Raw genomic sequence first — 18,937 nt, forward strand, 5'->3', positions numbered from 1 at the left:
GGGGAATTTCAATTAGAGAATGTAAGTTGTATGCAATGCTAACTACCGAGACTAGAGAGAGTATTACAAATCTGCCAAAGCTACACAAGGCCTTGAGCACACAGACCAGCCCTCCCTACACCTCCACAGGTACCTCAGTGCCAACAGCCAAGTGTACAACCTGGGGCTTCAGCACTGCACATATGCCCAGCACAGCTCAGGTTTGGGCCAGCTACCCTCACAACTACCAAGCTTTATCCCAGGTGTGGTTACACAGGCACAGCACAGCTGGAGCAGTGTAATGAGGAATATAAAACTATGTCTTTGTCTCTCCCTCACCCTGAAGCAGCATGAGGCATCCTGCAAGGCGGTGGCTGCTGACAAACATTGACACTGGGCTCGTGACAAGCACCCAAAGGAATTTACACAGGCTGCTGCCACCAAACACAATTACACCAGGCTTCTGAATATTAACAACAAACATAGCCACAGAAAGGACATCACATTTTCCTCCAGTAGCACTTCTAAACTGAGGTGCATTATTTGCAATACAGGCTGCTGGAAAGGCTTCCGCATGTCCAAGCATAGCAGTAGAGTATTTTATGCCTGCTGACAATCTCTAATACACCCAATATAATGCACAGCAGCACAAAGGCAGGCCCCACAACCTCCTGAGAAACCAGATGTGAGGAGAAGTTCTAGCTAAAACATGGGTTTGAACGCTGCTTTAGAGTAAATTCTGAATGCTTTCATAATGGTTACATCCAAAATGCAGGCAATCTTGGTAAGCCAACAAAAAATATCTCTGGATATTAAACCATCACCCAACTTCATCTCAAATTTGCCAACTGTGTCTGACCCTGCATTAGTCACTTAAAAACTTTATATCTGTTTTATTTCAATTAACCACTGCCTCGGTGCTATTATTTCTACACTCAGTAATAAGTGACAGTAAAACTGTCTAGTTCCAAATAACTAGAACCATTTGCAAACAGAAGTTTAAAAGCCCTTTATTAATTCAGAAGTGAAACACCAATATTTCAAGTGAGATAAGTATGTTTATTAAGGTTCATTCTACTCTAAGGTTTATACAGAGAATGGAATGCAATACAAGCTAAGAGCACACCTCAAAGATCTACCACACAACCATCCCCTACTCCCTATAAGGGAACTGTAAAAAAAAAAAAAATCAGAAAACCAGTTACTGTTCAACTAGTTGCAAGTGGCTTTGTCCAAAGAAGTTAAGCTTGATATTACATTAGCTTTGTATGCAATAATTAAGTCTCTACAAGCTGAAGTATCACATACAGAGGCAAAAGATTTCCTGTGGACACATGAAACCATGTTTCCAAGAGCTACATCACAAGGGTCTTTAAAACTGCCTAAAAAACCAGCCACTAATGGCATGCACAGGTCAATAATATTAACTTTGGTAATGTCAGTCATTTTTGGTCAAATCTGGATTCCACTTTAAACAGTAATATGTATAAAAACACACCCATCCTGTGCATAAAGCAACACACTTTATTTGCTATTACCTAGAGGCAGGTCTTCAAGACATGGCTGAAATATTCAAATTTAACTGTCAGGAGCTTGTTTAGTTCTAAATCACATCTTCACTAGTCTATAAGGCAAGACTAAAAGGACAAGAAAGTGGTCAAATATTTAATTTTTTTTTAAATGCAGGACAAAAACCATCTTGAAAATTATATAGCTTTAAGTAACACTTAACTTTTTTCCACAATGCTTTTGTAAGAAATCCAGTAACTTTTTATATCATATAGTTCCCCAAGACACATTCTAGTTTGTTTTTCTTCTGAAGTTATCAATACCCTGTAAATACATGCGTTTTGCTCTTCTTGAGGAAGAAGTTATAGATGTTTTTATTTACAACAGAGTCAATCCTTAGCACTATATCTGGACTTCAACAGCTTAAAAGTGTAATGAAAATGACAACCTTAAGTGCTACTTCCCATAAGAACCCACACTTAGTTCAGTTTTATTCATTGCAAAGTAAAAAGACATCCAATTACACTAGTAAAAACTCAGAGATCTAGATCTGTACTCAAAAAAACACTACACATGCAAAGGGAACAACATCCTGCTAACACAACTTCATTTGCTGCTGCATTTGTCTAATATTAACAATTATGAACAGGGCAGTGCAACTAGTATTTGGAACAATCCTTACAGTGTTCGAGTGTCAGGCACAAAACTTCATTTCTCTTCACACCACTGGTTCTCTTTACGTACCTGCAAGAGCAGTTTAACCATTAGTATGTTGCAGTGAAATTCTAAGCCTTTGGCTGTAAATACCCACAAGCATTCAGGATTATTTACTGCACAGAGACAAACTTGGAGCAGCATTAGTTTTCCACACAGATTTTACAATTATAAAATCTGTCTTCCAAACTGGCCTGTTTATCAGTGTAAGCCAGGTTTTTCATGCCTAAGTTTGATCAAATCTGAAATTTTCCGACCAAGAAAAGCAAATGGAATATCTGAAGTCCAAGCAGTTTATAACATTGCATTGAAAAATACCCTCAAAAATCTACAACTCATTGTCCTGTATTGAAACCAAGCATTATGTGTCCCCAACTGTGCCATTTTGCAGCTGGTTTGTTGGTCAAATTTTAAGATCAATGAGTTTGTTACTTAGAGAACCCTAACTTACCTCTCCAGCCACATGCAGCAATACATGTTCAGCATTGCCATGACTGCCCCAAAACAGCAAACTAAGACTGCCACAAACAATCCTACATGCCTTCTTATTAAACATGCTGGAGTTGGAAAATCAATATATTTTGTTTTGACCTTTTCAGGTAATGGGCTGCAAGCATGGTAGACAAAGTCTTCAGCTAGTAGCACCCCAATGATGAGGAGTTGATGCATTAGTTTACATTTATTGGTAACAAGTCTGCTGCATCACAAATTGAGTTATGAAGAACCACACAGTAATTCAGCACAAACAACCATATAAATTGTAATTAAACCCAGACCAAGTACCTGTGCTTCTTCCTCTTCAGTGAAGTCATTCTTAATATTGAATGTCTTGCGAATTTCTTCTGGAGTTTTACCCTTGATCATGTTTGCCACTGTCTTGCATGTGACATCCAGCAAACCTTTGATGTCCAAATAATTTGCAGCCTGTGAAAGAGTTTTCAGATTTAAAACCTCCATATCAATATTCTGTCTCTGCAGATGCACTATAGAAGTTAAGTTTACACTGAAATTTTAGAACACTGTATGCAAACAGATCATCTCCACTTTGACAAGCTTCTAGCTAAAACCTTCAAGGGACACTACCTAACACCTGCTTGCCAAATAGAAGTCATTTGTACCATGAAACACTCCTCCTGCTCCACCCTTTACAAATAGCTTTCAGAAGTCTGCAAACATCCATGATCTTTAGTGTTGCAGTACTGTTGACTACCCAAGGCAGTTAATGTTGGCTCACTGGTCCATACACAGTACAAATTTAACAGTCAAAGTCAAAGTCAGATTTTCATTTTTATGCAAATCTCTAGTAATAAGCCCTCAACTTGGACTTGAGAGCAACAAGAATAAAAGACAGTGCAATTTAGTAAAGTATTTTGATTGATGAGTGAGTATACACTAATACCAGCATTAGGCTAACAACGACTCCAACATCCTCACCAATTTCAGCCAGTACTCACCAGGACCACCTGCCCTCCCCACATCCCCCCTTTCCAATGAAGAAGTAACTCAATAAGCATAAAGGCTTTATTTCTCAAGTATATAGCATAACTTCACTTCACAGGCACAGCCTTTGCCCTTCTTGAGGACACTCACCAGGATAAGTTCAAAAAGTGTTCCTTGGTCTACTTTCAGAAACTCTTGATCCCACACAGGGATGTCATCTGTTCTCTTTTCTTTGTTCTCATCATCCTCAGGAGGAGGTGGATCATCCTTGTGATGGGTGCACCACTGAATCACCTAATTATTGTTTTGATATTAAAGTTTTATCCAAGCAATTCTCCCATGAAACACCAACTATAACTTAATTTCATTTTGGAAGAAATTAGAACAATTGATCCCAATCCCAGAATACAACAGCTTTCAGAAATCCCAACTGATTTAGAAGCATGTTAATTAATCTTAAAAGCCAGCAGCTGGTGCTATGAAGTTATTAGTCCCTCTGCTAACACACATGGGCTGTACAAAGAAAATCTAAACCTCATTTTGCTGTATTCAACCTGTTTGCAGAGACATACTTTGTATTAAGCAGACACTACACAGGAGAAGAGAGCAGAGTGGTAACAGCTACCAGAAGGTCACCTTCACCCAGTACAAAGTTCAGCCAGCAAGTTTGCCATTAGTGTTGGTTTGGGGTTTGTTTTGGTTTTTTTTCCTAGTTTGGGAACATGCAATCTCACGACCCAGACATATAAAAGAAGCAGGGATCTACTGCAAGAAAAATCCTATTCCATTTCACCAACCCAAGAGACTTCACAAATTTAAGTTATTTATGTGTCTGTTCACTAGGAAACAATTCCTAACCCTATATTTACCCCAAAACAGGCACAAATAGTTTGGTGCTTACTTTGGCACTACTCTATTTGAAAGCATAAAGAATCTTGGACACCACACAACTACACTTTACTCCCTTGACCCAATGACCATGGTCTGTTAATGAATTTAATGTCACCAAGGGCACAAAGTGTCTCTTAAGCACTGTCACTGCCACCCAGACACAGCAACTGCCACTGCCAGTCACTCACCACTGCCTGTCCCTTAATCCTTTCTCCAAACATTTGCATCTCATGAACAGCCTCCTCAGTTCACAGAATCCAGTTAAAACCATTTACTTTTACTTTAACACCATGAAATGCCAGTGTGCAGAGATGCCCAGCACCACTTCCTTAGGAAGCCTGTCTGCCTTATAGCTGCTGTTCCAGGTCACCCCTGCACATACTCTGCCATCACCCACCTGCCAGTCTCAGCCCACATGCCCACCTTCATGCACCTTGATTTGGTTAAGCTTGCAGCATATGAAAAATATTTTTGAACTAGGAGTTCATCCAAGATGAATTTTACATTTCTTTACTCTCATAGAGCACAACAGCTTTCATCATCTTACCTTTTTTAAGATGGCTGCATTAACATTTGGAAGAGGGACTGGGTCATCATCACCTTCATCATCCATTCCCAAATCTAAAAATGGAAAAATGACAGCAACTGGCAGACAAAACCATTTACTGAACTGGGATGCTTCATCAGTTCTTCACTATTTTGACAACACTGAGGATTGGTAACAAAGGACCTCTAAACTGTGAAGGAAGGAGCTTTTGGAAGGCTGTGTGGAGCTATGGCTGCATTATGCATCCCAGGTTGTACCAAGCTGAGGTTGAGTGGCTGATAAGGCTGCCTCATCAAATGACATTATCTACAAACCATCAGCTAAGCTGTCACTTGCTAACTCAGTGTTCTGAATATGAACTCAGAAGCTGAACAATCTGACAAACATTTGTGTATTTTTATCACATACACAGTTTCAACCCACAAGTTCTAACTGAGGCTCCCATTCCATTAATGATTAAACAAGAATTCAAATCTACTGTGGTAAATAGACACAGCATCTTGTCCTCTGCATGAGCAGGAAATACTGTAGCCACAGAAGTGCTGCTCTCAGGCTCTGAATCACTCATATTGATCCTGTACGAGCTGAAGAAGTTCACATGGTAAGACAGCAGCACAAATCCTTCCATCAAAAAAAGCATTTATAAAGCATGTTTCCAACACTCCTTGTTTTAAAAGCTTGTCAGCACGCTCCAGAGAGATTTGGATTTGTCCCCTTGATATGACCAAGGAATCAATGTAAAAATAAGGTGAAAAAGATAATTAAAGTTTCAATTTGATCCACAGAACAAGTACCACATTAGCCATCTTTGATTAAAGAATGTATTTTGTTTTATTAGCCAAATGTAACAGTTGGATGACATCCTAGCTGTCAAAGACATCTTGGAATTCATTATGTAATTGACTAACAATGCAGACCTTCACTCATTACATGCACAAATGAGCCAATTCTACACCACCAAGGAACCTAATTTTTAAGAACATATGATCATCATCACACCTCAAATTTGTACATTATAAAAATCATGTACTTCTGTATTTAGACAAGTCTGCTACTGTTGTTATCAGTGGGATGCTAATTAACACTATTTTACTTGAAATTACTCCACAGATTCAGAATTGAAACACTGCCATTAAAAGATACTGAAATAATTCAAGCAATATCTGAACTTTAGTCAACTCCACTTGACTTTTCACCATCACCTCTGAACCAGCAATTTTATCTGTTAGCAGAAAATGGACATTTCAATGGCAGTCCCATGGTGCTCAGTACAACCTGTACTTTCAGCTCCTCCTCTCTCAGCTGCACCCAACATACAAAACATTAACTGATGCTCAGCCACCTGCACTGAAAATGCATTTCACCTGTGCTAGCAGACTGGGTCTCTCCCAGGTTAGAAAGAGGCAAGTTTATGGTGCCCAGTTTACACATTTCCCATTAATAACTTCCCTCCATCTCCAGCTGAGGGTCACTAAACACCAACAATGGCACAACTCCTGCAGGAGAAAACTGAGAATTGTGCACCCTAATGCATTCCATTTCCTGTTTGTGCTGCCAGCCATTTTCAACAGCATCTTATTAACAGAATAGAAGCATTCAATGCCTGACATAATTCAACCTTATTTCTACTGTTCTCATAAGGTGTCACACCAAACATTTACATGCAAGAGCATAACATTAACTACACGTACAGAAATAATAGTTTCCAAGTTAATTCATGAATACATCCAAAAACTGGAAAAAACCACCAGTAACAATGAGGATTTGCACTAGAGGGATTAGACAGTTTGCTCTGTATCCCAGCCATCTGGCAGATTTCCCCTCCCCCGCCATGAGTTCTTTTGTTTCAAATTTAAGTCAGCAGGAGATCAGACCTAAGTATTTATCCTAAATAATTTAAGAGCATTCACAAGCTCACAATACAGGTTTAACTTCAGCTCTTTATTGCTATGATTTATTATCTCCCACTCCATACAAGTGATATTTACATTCTAAGACTGGTTTTTGTGATTAAATAAACTGAAGTTTTAAATATTATTAATGTTCTGTTGGCTTAACTCTCACAAAACTGAAGTAGACTGTAGGCAAGGCAGTGGGCTGCTTGTATTTTAGTGACCTCCCTACAAGTGCTTTTAACAAGATCATATCCACCCTAAACAGTTTCAGCTACAACAGCAGGAGGTACAGCTTTCAGGCAGGAGACAGCAAGCTGCTCCATAGACCTGGAATCCTTTTTCAGCACAGCACCAGCTTGTCTCAATTCCTGTCCAAGAGGCTTCCTCAGGGTCTCACACTCTTACCTTCCAGCATAGTCTTTATAGTCACAGACTGTTTCGCAATTTCCACATCAACTTCAAAGATTTCTCCATCTGAACTCTGCAGTTTGATTGAAGGCATCTACAAGAGAAGGACAGTTATTTCCACACAAATATTAAGCAGATGTTGCAAGTTCAGCTGACTCAAAGATGTGCATCTTTACTGCTGAAATTATTTCTTCCCAACAGCAGACAGCTCAATGCCACTTAAGGTGTACTCAGATTATTCACCCCTTGAATCAACAGCCCTAAATTCATTAATCCTCATGTGTAAGAAACAAGGATTGACTGAAGTCTAACACTAAGTCATGAGCTTTTTTTTTTCTTAACTTGAAAGCATAAAATACACAGATTAGTCAATAGTGCTTTTTTTTCCAGTATAACATTACAGCTATCTTTCTCTTGAAAAAAATTTCAACACTTCCAAAACAACGCTTGCTTTCAAATCCAAACAACTGCTACTCACTTCAACTCCTCAAACAATGTCAGATCTCAAAAACAGTTTCAAACGAGAGCCTCTGGAACAGAATCATAAAACTGAGGTTGGAAGGAATTCCTCTAGACAGTTGAGTCCAGCCTCCCTTGCTCCAAATAGAGTTGAACAGACCAGGTTACTCAGGATCAAAGGCTTTCCTTCAGAAAAATGTTTGGTTTTCTGAAGAGATTAAAAAGCAATAAACTCCTACAAGGAAGGCCTTCAGCACTCCCTTGCAAACCAGGAAGCAAGATCAGTACTTTGATAGCATCTGAGACAACCATGCATTTTAAAAAAGTTCCCCAACCAAACTGTAGTAAGATCTACAATAAAGAGGCAGCAGGCTTGAAAGATGTCATTAGCAAAAACACAATCAAATTCTACAAAGAAGCATAATTCCAGATATGTAACAACTGAAACCCAGAAGAAAAGCACATGACACAGCAGTCAGGAGATTTCACCTCCTGGCTGAAACTACACATGCAGACTGTGGGGTATCTGCACTTGATCCAACCAAAGGGCACTATAAACACAACTGTCTGGCCACATAAAATTTAAAAATTCGTTCTCAACCAGCTAGGAGGATGTGTTGTAAGTTCCTTTACCACTCAAAATATTTGTTAGCAGCAAACCATTGCAACAGTTTCCTTCTTTTTTGGTCCTCGAGTTACCTGCTTCAAGATCACTGAAGCATGTGTTTGCACAACTGTGAACAGCTCTAGGAACAAAGAATTTCAATTCTTCCCCCACCAAACTTACCAGCTTCACACACTAGTGCCTCATAGTAGTACTTGAGCTATCAACAGTTAATTAATTGGACCACTTGAAGCAAACCTGCATTACCTCTTTCTGAAAGCTCATCAGTGTAGTGAGGCTGAGCCTGACAACCCCGTGCAAACCCAGGCCACGGGAGGCTCGGCCAACACGTGTTATTAAGCAGCTCACACCAGCCCCAAGTCCTCATTGCTTTAATTTCCATTTGGCAGTGAGCAGCCAGTTAATGTTTACACAGCAATGTAACCCTATATGACAGTGCTACTTCTAATTAAGATGGGTGTTCTGGAGGAACACAGTCGTGACTGTACCAAAGGTACAAGTGTGCGTGTCCGTGTGTATATCTATCTATATATATATATATATATATGTGCACACATACACACAAAACCAGAATCTGGACTACAGCACAGTTCTGTGTTAGCAGCTTGAATAATGTTTAGAAAAAGTGCTGTAGGCACACATTTTAAATTTAATGCATCTGTTCTTGCAGTGACTGCCTGGGATCACTCCAGAACAAACCTAGCTCCATCGCCAGCCTCCCCGAGCCTGAGCTTACATAATGCTGCACAGCAGACCCAGGCAGGGATGCTGCCTTACCGGGGGAGCCCCAGCAAGGATATTCCCCTCCTATTACCCAAACGTGCTCCTAACAAGACTTTCAGTTATTGCTGAGGGTCTGAAACAAGTAGAATGAAGGTAAACTACTGCCTTATCATTGACAACACATCAGAATTTCGTCCACAAATTTCTTTTTTTTTTTACACCACTGAACTCAGTTTCCTAGAAACTAGGAAAAAAAAAAAAAACAAAACTAATTTTTAGTAAGCTGCAGTACAGCTCCGGCAGATGACAGTCCCTAGGCAGCAGCACCACTGGGTGACTAAGCAAACCAGTCCTAAAAGCTTTATTTGACAACAACACAACAGGCTGGCGGCCGAGCTCAAGCCAAACCTGAATTACAGCAGTAATTTACTCGTCTAAGCCTGAAACGCCGAGCTCAGCCACCTACAGCTGCGCCTCCCATCGCCATTCCGGATGGATGCCCGCTGCTTCCCCCTCGCCTCCCGCGTCAGCGCCGGTAACCAGGAGCCAGGTAACGCACTCACACCTGAGGAGCGGCCGCTGCGGTCACGGGGGCCGGGGGAGCAGGGAGGGGAGGCACAGCCGCCCGGGAGCCGCGGGGGGGAGGCTAGGTCTGCTCGGAGGCTTCACTCACCACCCCCGCGGGCAGCGCTCCCCACGCCGCCCCCGCGGGTGCTTCATTCCCGCACGGCCCGGGAGGGCCCGGGCCCAGCGAACCCCGAGAGCTCCATCGCTGCACGGCCCAGGAGCGCTCGTCTTTCCGCCCGCCCCGGCCCCCGCAATCACGCCACGGCCTCCCTACCCTCCGTCCGAGGCAGGCCGGGCCCGCCGCGCCCACACAGCTCCTACTGCTGCCCCCGCGCCCCCCCCGCCCCGCTCGGGCCTCACCGTGAGGCGGCGGCGGCTCCGCGAACGGACCGTGAGGAGGCGGTGGCGGCGCACGGGCCCGACTGCGGCGACGCTCTTATACCGAGCGGGGGAGGGGGGAAGGACCCGCCTCCCGCCGCCTCGCAACGCCCGGGCTGCCCGCCGTGAACGCCTGAGCAAAACACCCCACCGCGGCTCCCAACCGGTGACATCCGGGACTCGCGCCGCCTTCCGCGATGTGCGGAGCGGGGAGCGAAGCCGAAACGAGTTCGAGGGGAAGTAGCGGCCGGTGGAGGTTTTTCAGGCAGCGACGCAGCCGCGCCAGAAGCCGCACAATAGAGGGACGCCAAGGCCCCTCCCCGCGGGCTGGGGAGAACGGGCCCTGCGGGTCCGGGCTGGCCCTGAGGGCGGCGCGGGGCTCCGAGGGCGCTGGTGGCCGGGAGCTGGCTCGGTGCTCTCCCAGGGTGGCAGGTGGTGTGGTGTAATTGGTCATTCAGGGTAACCCGGGCTCGCCCCAGAACACCCACGGTGCTGGTTTTCTTTCACGGGGAGAAAGGCCAGGCCCGGGGGTAAGCGGGGTGGTGCTGCCAGAATGTGGCACTGCTTGGCTCTGGTTCACAAGGTGGTGATCAATCCAGGGCTGGACTTGGCAGTCTTGGAGATGTTTTCCAACCTTACTGTTTCTGTGCGAAGTCAGTTTCCTGTGGGGCTCCAGAGAGTCCCAGGCTGTGCACTCCACATGTTAGGGAACAAATCCTTATTTTCCAGACACACTGGAAGATATCTTCTAACATGATGATTTTTCCCAGGATTCAGAATTTCTTAGTTGAGAATCTTGTTTTGCTGAGTTCAGTAGCCAAGGCAATGAAGTGTCAAGTATTCCTTGCTCCCTTCCCTTCCATCTGAGAGTAGACATAGAATCATAGAATGTTAAGGGACACCTTCCACTAGATCAGGTTGCTCAGGGCCTCATCCATCCTGGCCTTGGACACTTCCAGGAGTGGGGTAGCCACAGCTTCTCTGGGCAATCTGTGCCAGTATCTATCTCACAAAACAAGTGAGACTACAGTTAGAAGAGTATTCAGTATTAAATACCTTGTTCTTTGGGGCTGTATCTCTGGAGAAATGGAAGACTCAAAAGATTCTCAGACAGAAAGGACCTCCTAGAGCTCAACTGATAGTGTGGGAGTTCTATTTCAGAGCATATCACTTAGAACAGGTCTCTATATAAATTCCAAAGAACTGTTGGAGGCAGCTGCCTGACTTGGGAAGCTTGTTCCATGGGCTTTAGGATGCTGAGCAGCTTGTTAGAGCAGACTTGAATACAGCTCTGAGCAACCTGATCTTACTTTGCAGGTGGATCCAGGTCACCTCTGTGGTCCCTTCCAGCCTGGATTACCGTCTGCTTCTGTAATGTGTGCTCCCCTGGAACTCTTCCTAACAGCTGAGTGAACAGCCAGGTGATGCTTGGCAGCAGACTTGGACACTAACAGAAGTTCCTCAGAGATCCTGCTGTTGATAACGACATAAGCTCTTTGTTCGCTATTGAATGGGACCTAATTTTCATTTTTAATTTATATGTATCTTGTATAGAGTGTGAAGCCTCCAGACTACATCTAACATTACTTTTATTGTACCAGCATCACATTTACCTCTTTCTTCCATAATCACACCGTCTCATATTCCAGTGCTGAGAACCAAATTCAGTGCACTAAAAAACACTGCCTTTATTTTCCTTAAATTATTATTTTTTATTTATATTAAAACCTCTTGGTTTAGAGAATCAGACAATAAGAGAAAGTGGCCAGTGAAAAACCTGTCTACAAATTCTAAATTCCCTTTCCCAGTGTTGCCAAAGACCAAGGTTTCTGATTTGGCTTTTGACCAGCAAGCACAAGCTCACAGACTGCAAATCAGGCTCAGCAAAGGGGGGGATGGGATTTGCTCTCAACACAAGACAAATCTAATGGAATCTAGGAAAAGGCAGAAAGCTAAATTCCATGCTTAATTATAGTTGTGGATAAATTTAATTCAAAATTATACTGCTGATTATACTTGGTACAGCTCTCTACAGCTTTCCAAAAAAGAAAATTCCATCCTCAGTGAACTTTGAATTCTACTGTTGAATTAGAAGTTTGGGAAAGTTAAAACAGCAAAAACACCCCACACCCCCAAAAGAGACAGATGGCTGTGACAGATATGCCATAATCACACACAGCACCTCCCACTGTGCCCTACATATCGTACAACCAACCTGCCCAGCCACTCCAGATGCTTCCCGTTATCTGCTGTGGAAAAGCAGCTGCTGCAGCGGCGATAGCCCAGCTCCTGTGAGTCAGTCAGTATTCATGGCACAAACCCCCAAACCTGGCTGAAGCTGTGAGGCAAAAACAAGATTGCTTAAAAAAGGGGTGGCCCAACTTCAGTTGTTCTGCACACAGGTAACGATTGCACTGCAAGTAATCCTAAAGCTGAGCATTGCTCCCCTGAGTGCAGACAATCACACCAGTATCAGCCACGGGTAAATTACAGTTAAGGGCCTTTGACCACTGAGAACATGGAGGAGGAAGGGAGCAGCTTAACACCAAATACCTGAAAAGATTGGAGCAACTGAGCTTGATTTAATGCTTAATCAGATCCAGAAGAGCCCTGACCTACATATTCACAGCATCCCTGGGCTGCAGGCACAGCCAGTTGAGCAGCCATGCAGCCGCAGGGGAAGAGAGTTTAACGTGCTGAACGTGAGGGAGCAGCCTCCTGGACACAGCCCTGCATCTGCTTCACAGCCTCATGTTCCCTTCTTGGATGTTTCTTTCAGGCAAAAATTAATGTGCCCTCCACTCTTCAGAGCACCTCACATTTCACTTTGGCAGAGAAACACAATTTTTTTTAGCTGCTGGTGGTGATTTAGAGACTATGGAGATAACACAGTGGTTATTTTTCAATACAAATGTGATCTGGCATTGTCAAAATCTAATGACAATCAGGCTTGAAAGAGCTCAGCTTTGCTCCATCGACAAGTTGGAAAAATCCACAGGAAAAAATCCACAGAACTCATCCTGAATTCACTTAAGGAGAGCAAGCCAGAGAGAGAGCCAGATATGACCATGTAATCTGAAAAATAACCTAATCTACATGTAGGGGAGAATGAGACTTGCTGCAAAAATCATCCTGTTTTTTTTCAGGATTAAAAAAGATGAAGACCATTTTTTAAAACAAGCAGCCACATAAAGTTTGAAAATAATTGAACTGACAGGTTCCATGTAAAACCAGAAAACATCAGAATTATTCATGTGAGAGAGATGGTAGAAGGACACTGCCAAGCTCAAAGGCCTGGGCCACTGTTTTTTAAAGTGTTCTTGGAACAATGCAGCAGCAGAAGAGCAAAATTCTTGTTCTCAGTACAAGTCTAAAAAAGCTAATTATATAAAAAGCTAATTATTGCATTTCTACTTCATCAAAATTTGTATTGAAGCAGCATCCTTGAGACAGTGTCACTTTTCATAGAAGTTGTACCCCAGCAATGAAAAATGGTGGGTGGCAGAGCCCAGCACTTGGGTGAGAGTCCAGGTCAGAGAATCAGAGAATCCTAGAATGGTTTGGGTTGGCAGGGACCTTAGAGCTCCTCCAGTTCCAACCCTCTGCTGTGGACTAGACCAGATTGCTCAAGGTCCCATCCAACCTGGCCTTGAACACTTCAGAGATGGGGCAGCCACAGCTTCTCTGGGCAACCTGTGCCAGGGCCTCACCACACTCAAAGGCAAGAATTTCTTCCCAACATCCAATCTAGTCCTGCCCTCTCTCAGTTTAAAGCCATTCCCCCTTGTCCTGTCACTCCAGGTCCCTGTCCCAAGGCCTCCTCCAGTTCTTTTGTAGCCCTTTTAGGCATGGGACTGAGGCCAGGGAGGCCTCTCAGATCTCCCTGGAGCCTTCTCTTCTCCAGATGAGCACCACCAGCTCTCCCAGCCTGGCTCCAGAGCAGAGGGGCTCCAGCCCTCAGAACATCTCCAGGGCCTCCTCTGGTATTGCAGGTCCATGTTCTTCCAATGTTGGGGATCCCAGAGCTAGACACAGCATGGCAGGTGGGGATTCTGGAAGCAGAGTAGACACCAATGGACTGACAAGACCCAATAACCAAATCCTGTCAAGCACACACCAAGTGAGATTTTTTTAATCAGCTTCTATTCCTTCATCTAACAGCACTCCCATTCCCCTTATATAACAATGGGGATTCGAGATACTTTAAAAAACTGAAGATGAAGAGGAGGAAGACTGAAAATAGAAATACCTACCTCAAACCTATTTGCAGCACCTGTTTCCTAATCTCACCCTCACTCCACCTCCCCATATTTAAACAGTGATTTTTGTACCAGTTCTGCCCTGGCATCCTCTGAAATCATCTGGAGCACTCTGGAGGAGCCAAGCCCGGATCCTCTGGCTGCCGAGGGTGAGGGGTCACTACCTGCAGCCACGTTGGAAGCAGTGCATGTCAGCCTTGCCGGCAGCAGAGCGGCTCCCGGCCCTGGCGGGTCACGACACGCCGGTGCCGCCAAGCGGGGCAGTGCCACGCGGTGGCGCCGGGGCTCGCACCTAGGGACGGGAGAGCCAGCGAGCTCAGCCCCGGAGAGATGCGCTCCCGGGCATTCCCGGGAAAATGGAAAGCGCAGATTTTCTGTAGGTGGCCTTGAGAACGACCTTCAGTGGTACCGTATAAAACTGTAAAAATCCTTGATATAAACACAAGGGGAAGGGAACTGGGTTAGCTTTACAGGGCTGTCTGGCTGTCTGGTCTCCAACGCCGGAGCCGTTCAAAATCCAAAAAGCAGATTCTGGGCTGGTTCTGACGCCACAGATGAGTGAGCAGTTGCTTTGAGGTTTCAAAGTCCATGGGAATAAATACAGTGTGTTTCAGAAGTCAGCATTTTTAAATGCATTCAAAGCATTTTAAAAAGAGATTCCAGGGGAGAAAGGGACAGTCCAATAACATTTCGAGATGGCTGAGCTAAAGCTGGATAAACTCATGACCAGACAAACAGAACCCATCACCAGCCTTTCTCTCTCCCAGGAAGCTGTGGCATCCCCTCCCCTGGGCATTGTCCCTGCTCCAGCAGCAGCCGGCTGTGTTCCTCTTCCCCGAGGACAAACACAGCAGTGGAAAAGGAGCAGAGCTGCCTGAAAAGTGGGTCAAGCGTGGCATGAAACACCCACCATAGAATACTCCCAGGCAGGGCTTCTCCAGCCGTGTGCTCCCCCACCAGCACCCCCCCCCCATTTTCTTTATAAAATAAAGAAGCAGAATAGAGCAGCCATCGCTGCCAACTCCTGCACTGATGGCCACGATAAAGGTTTTTCACAGCAAGCTTTAGGGTTAGGCTGGCTGTAAGGGGGTGTTTTCTCAAACTCCTGAAAAATAAAGACATTTGGGAGCCAGGCTAAAGCCCTTCAGCCCAATCGATCATGCAATTATCAATGTAAACAGGACTCTCCTCTTTTACAGTTCAGCACTTTCGGTTTTAAATGCATAATCTGGAAAACAGTTTATAGATTTATTGAAATTAAAAAACAAACCCAACTAAAGCAACATAAACAAACCAAAAGAACTTCATCTCAAAAATCCCAGATGTATTTGGGGGAAATCTACTGAGGAAGATGTATACAGAAGTCAAGAGACCAAAAGCAAAGATTTAGTTTCATTTATAATAGCTGCAAAATGGAGAATGTTCTCCTCAAAATCACTTTCCTGCAAGTTCTCATGTAGGATGCTCATCCTGATCACACTGCTCCTCCTCTAATTAGCAGTCCCAGGTTCTATTAGCAACTAATGTTTTATACATTATTTATACCAGCAGCAATCATTTTAGTCTCCATCCCAAAGTTCTGTTCGCCAAAGAGTAATTAAAGAGATCAGTAGTCCAACTCATCTTAAAAGACTAAAGCTTTTAAGCTCCAGCACAAGTTTTAAAAGGCAAAAAACTTGCAGCACTGCTTAATTTAAACCAAAAGTGTTGTTTCAGCCTTTTTCCCTGTCCATATGCCAAAGCACTCTGGTCCCTTGCTCAAGAATGCAGCCTGCCTTTATTCCCATCCAGAAGGAGTAAAGCCAAATGAATTAGAGCACCAAAATAACTTTCTGTAAAACCACAGAAGGCTGACTCATGAACTGCTGACTCAGCAGGGCTTTGTTGGTGTGTTCGTGGGTACTGAAAGATTTCTACGCAGTCCAGTGTGATTCTCACTTAACACTTAACCTGTTTCCAGCCTTCTCCCAGAACTTGCAGAACACCAATACTCTGTGTCATGACTGCCATAGAACACAGAAGGCACCCAATGCCTTCTACAAGGCTTCAGAAATCTCTGCTTGCAGACATTTTGCTCCAAAAATCCAAGCTCATACGAACCATGAGTATTGTTGCAAGAAAAATGGAACACATAAGCCATTTCTCAGGCAAAATTTGCTCTAACCTACACACCAACCCTTAAAATACATTAAGAGTTTCCAGGAGTGCTCTGCATCCAGACAAAATAAGCTGCAATTAAAGCAATAAGTGTGGAACAGGTGTATAGTGGAGGCACACCTTCAACTCACTGAATTTGGAGCAACATTTAATTTGAAATTCAAAACTGTGATCACACTTACATCTTACAACCATTTTTCCTGAATGAGTATGAGTACTTATTCTTCACCCCGCCTCCCAAGGTCACAGCTCCTCCAAGAGCAGGAACTGCACTCCAGTATTGCTAAGGAAAAGAATGTGTTTATTGAACTAAGAAAGAAGGCCCAAAATTAACTCAGCACTATCATAGTGGTTTGGTTTTATCTTGTACAGGAGGAAATCCTTTACGAGTCTGGATAAATTTTTTAATTGTCAGAGCAAGGACTTGTCCCAAGGTCCTTGAAACAAAATTGCTTTCTAAAGAGGACCCAGTGCTTCAGTTTACTACTTTAAAAATCAAAAAAATTCCCACGGAACATGGATAAGAAGGTACTGGCACCTCTCAGCAGTTTTTTTCTGTTACTAGAGGAGCTTTTTACAGGAACTGGACCAAGACAGAGGCAGGTGAAATGACACAGCTACCATTGGCAGGATGTCCCCTCACCGCCTTTTTCACAGGGCAGAATTTGTTCTGTCACCATCCAGACATATGGGGAAGGAGGCAACACTCTCTCCGCACTCTCCCACATCCCGTATCCTGCCAGGGTATGATCAGAAGACCTAAACGAGGTAACATTGCCCAGGCACGTGGGACAGGGATACTGAGTGCGTACAGCAGCATCAGCAGCTAAAACAATCAAAATGAGGTGAGAGTCACACACATTGGTTACCTTGGACAAACATTCACCTACAGCAGCAGCTTGGGCAGCAATGGAGCAGGGACTGGGGAAGCAGCCGGCCCCAAGCTCCAGGGATCTGTGAAGGGGGGCCATAAGTAGACGAACAAAGCACAGAGTATAAATAGGCAGAAGAAAGGTGTAGAAAGAGGGTGAAGGGGGGGAAATTTGCAAATCTATACATTTCTGTATGTACAGAATACACATTTTGTCTCTTGTTTTTGATTTCATAAGCCCTTAGTTTAGGACAGGCCTGCAGCAGTTTAGGGTGCTCACTTTGATATGATATGGCAAATGACTTATGCAAAATGGAATTTGGAAAGCTCAAAACCCTCCTCCTTTGTCCATCAATATTCTCCTGGCTCCATTCAAGCACTGAGAAAGAAGAAAAAAAAGAGAAAGAACAGCTTATGGAAAAGTAAAATTTCATCCTCAATTGCCTTCTGATAACCTAAACCCCAATGTCAGCCCTCCCCACTAAGAACTACATGTTACATTTCCACTTCAACACTGAACCACCTCAGTACAGGAGTTCCAGCTGTGCTTCTAGTTTGTATTGCACGGAATGCAGCAGGCGTTGTGGAGATGGGGCGAATTACCAGTGATCTCAAAAACCTGCTCATTTCTCCACAGCCACCACGGTCACAGGCTGAAGTAAAGGAAGTTAGCTGCAGCTACCAATAAATCAAACCCCAATTATCTGTATCTTTGTTTCTTCTCTTGCATCCTCCAAACATGTGTTGTTCAGCGGGTTAGTGCTCCATCACAGCAACGTATTTTTTCTTGACAATGTGGTTTTTGCACTGGAATCTTCACACAGATGATCACAACGTAATTATAGAGGAAAGCACAAAAACTGGAGTGACTCCAACATTGTCCATGGACTTTACTAACCACTTGGATTTGTGTACAGAAACTGAAGCAAGGAAAGGACTGCTCCCTGCCAGAGCAGATGAGTCACACCAATTAAAGCAACAAGGAAAGCAGAAAATAGGGCAAAGTCATTCCTCCTGAAGGAATGGTGTCAATGAAAGCACAAAGTCTCATCTACACAAACACAGAGAAAGACAAGTGACAGGAATGGAACGTGAACTACTCTCAGCAAAGGAATTTTTAATAGTGATCAAAGCAAAAGCTCCCAATATACTAAAAAAAGCAACTTCAGATGCACTTATTTTTAGCATGCACTTCTTCCTGTAAGAGATCAAACTACATCACTGAGGTCTCCAGAAGCCACTTGGAACCCAACCTACAGGACAAGGCTCAAATTTTGCTAAAGGAAAAGCAATGACTTGAGCCTTTCTGAAAGGGAATCAAGTAATGCTTGGTGAAATGCAGCATCTTCCTTGCAAGTTAAAGAATTAAGCGGTCTTCCAGCTTTTCAGAAAATCATGTCTAAAACTAGACCTCCAGGTGAGTTGGACATCTGCAAAATTTCTGTGTGTTCCCTTAGAAACAAGCAATTTAAAAAACAAGCCTCCATGTTATTACAGAATCTACATTGTGCCCAA

At 43.7% G+C, this 18,937-nt stretch overlaps 1 protein-coding gene and 1 long non-coding RNA gene across 5 annotated transcripts; one reads left to right on the forward strand and one right to left on the reverse strand.

The window, feature by feature from the left end:
• Positions 1-973: 973 nt before the first annotated feature.
• On the reverse strand, positions 974-10,282 carry SKP1 (S-phase kinase associated protein 1). 4 transcript variants are annotated; one of them, XM_050979719.1, is made up of 6 exons: positions 10,118-10,282; positions 7,381-7,477; positions 5,081-5,178; positions 3,793-3,936; positions 2,986-3,126; positions 974-2,232 (listed from the first exon to the last, which is right to left on the reverse strand). In XM_050979719.1, exons 2-6 carry the CDS (start codon positions 7,475-7,477, stop codon positions 2,197-2,199), a joined length of 516 nt encoding a protein of 171 aa, XP_050835676.1. In that variant the 5' UTR covers positions 10,118-10,282; the 3' UTR covers positions 974-2,196. The 4 variants fall into 4 exon arrangements, with proteins under 4 accessions (XP_050835676.1, XP_030085184.1, XP_050835677.1 ...); XM_030229324.2 differs by having other exon boundaries at positions 5,081-5,154; positions 10,118-10,281; XM_050979720.1 differs by having other exon boundaries at positions 10,032-10,166.
• Positions 7,862-17,682, forward strand: LOC108962250 (uncharacterized). Its single transcript, XR_001990763.3, has 2 exons — positions 7,862-9,740; positions 11,453-17,682. It is a non-coding gene; the product is annotated as an uncharacterized LOC108962250 (long non-coding RNA).
• The last annotated feature ends 1,255 nt before the right edge of the window (positions 17,683-18,937 follow it).

This window comes from Serinus canaria, chromosome 13 (genome assembly GCF_022539315.1).
Source record: "Serinus canaria isolate serCan28SL12 chromosome 13, serCan2020, whole genome shotgun sequence".
NCBI classification, from domain to species: domain Eukaryota; kingdom Metazoa; phylum Chordata; class Aves; order Passeriformes; family Fringillidae; genus Serinus; species Serinus canaria.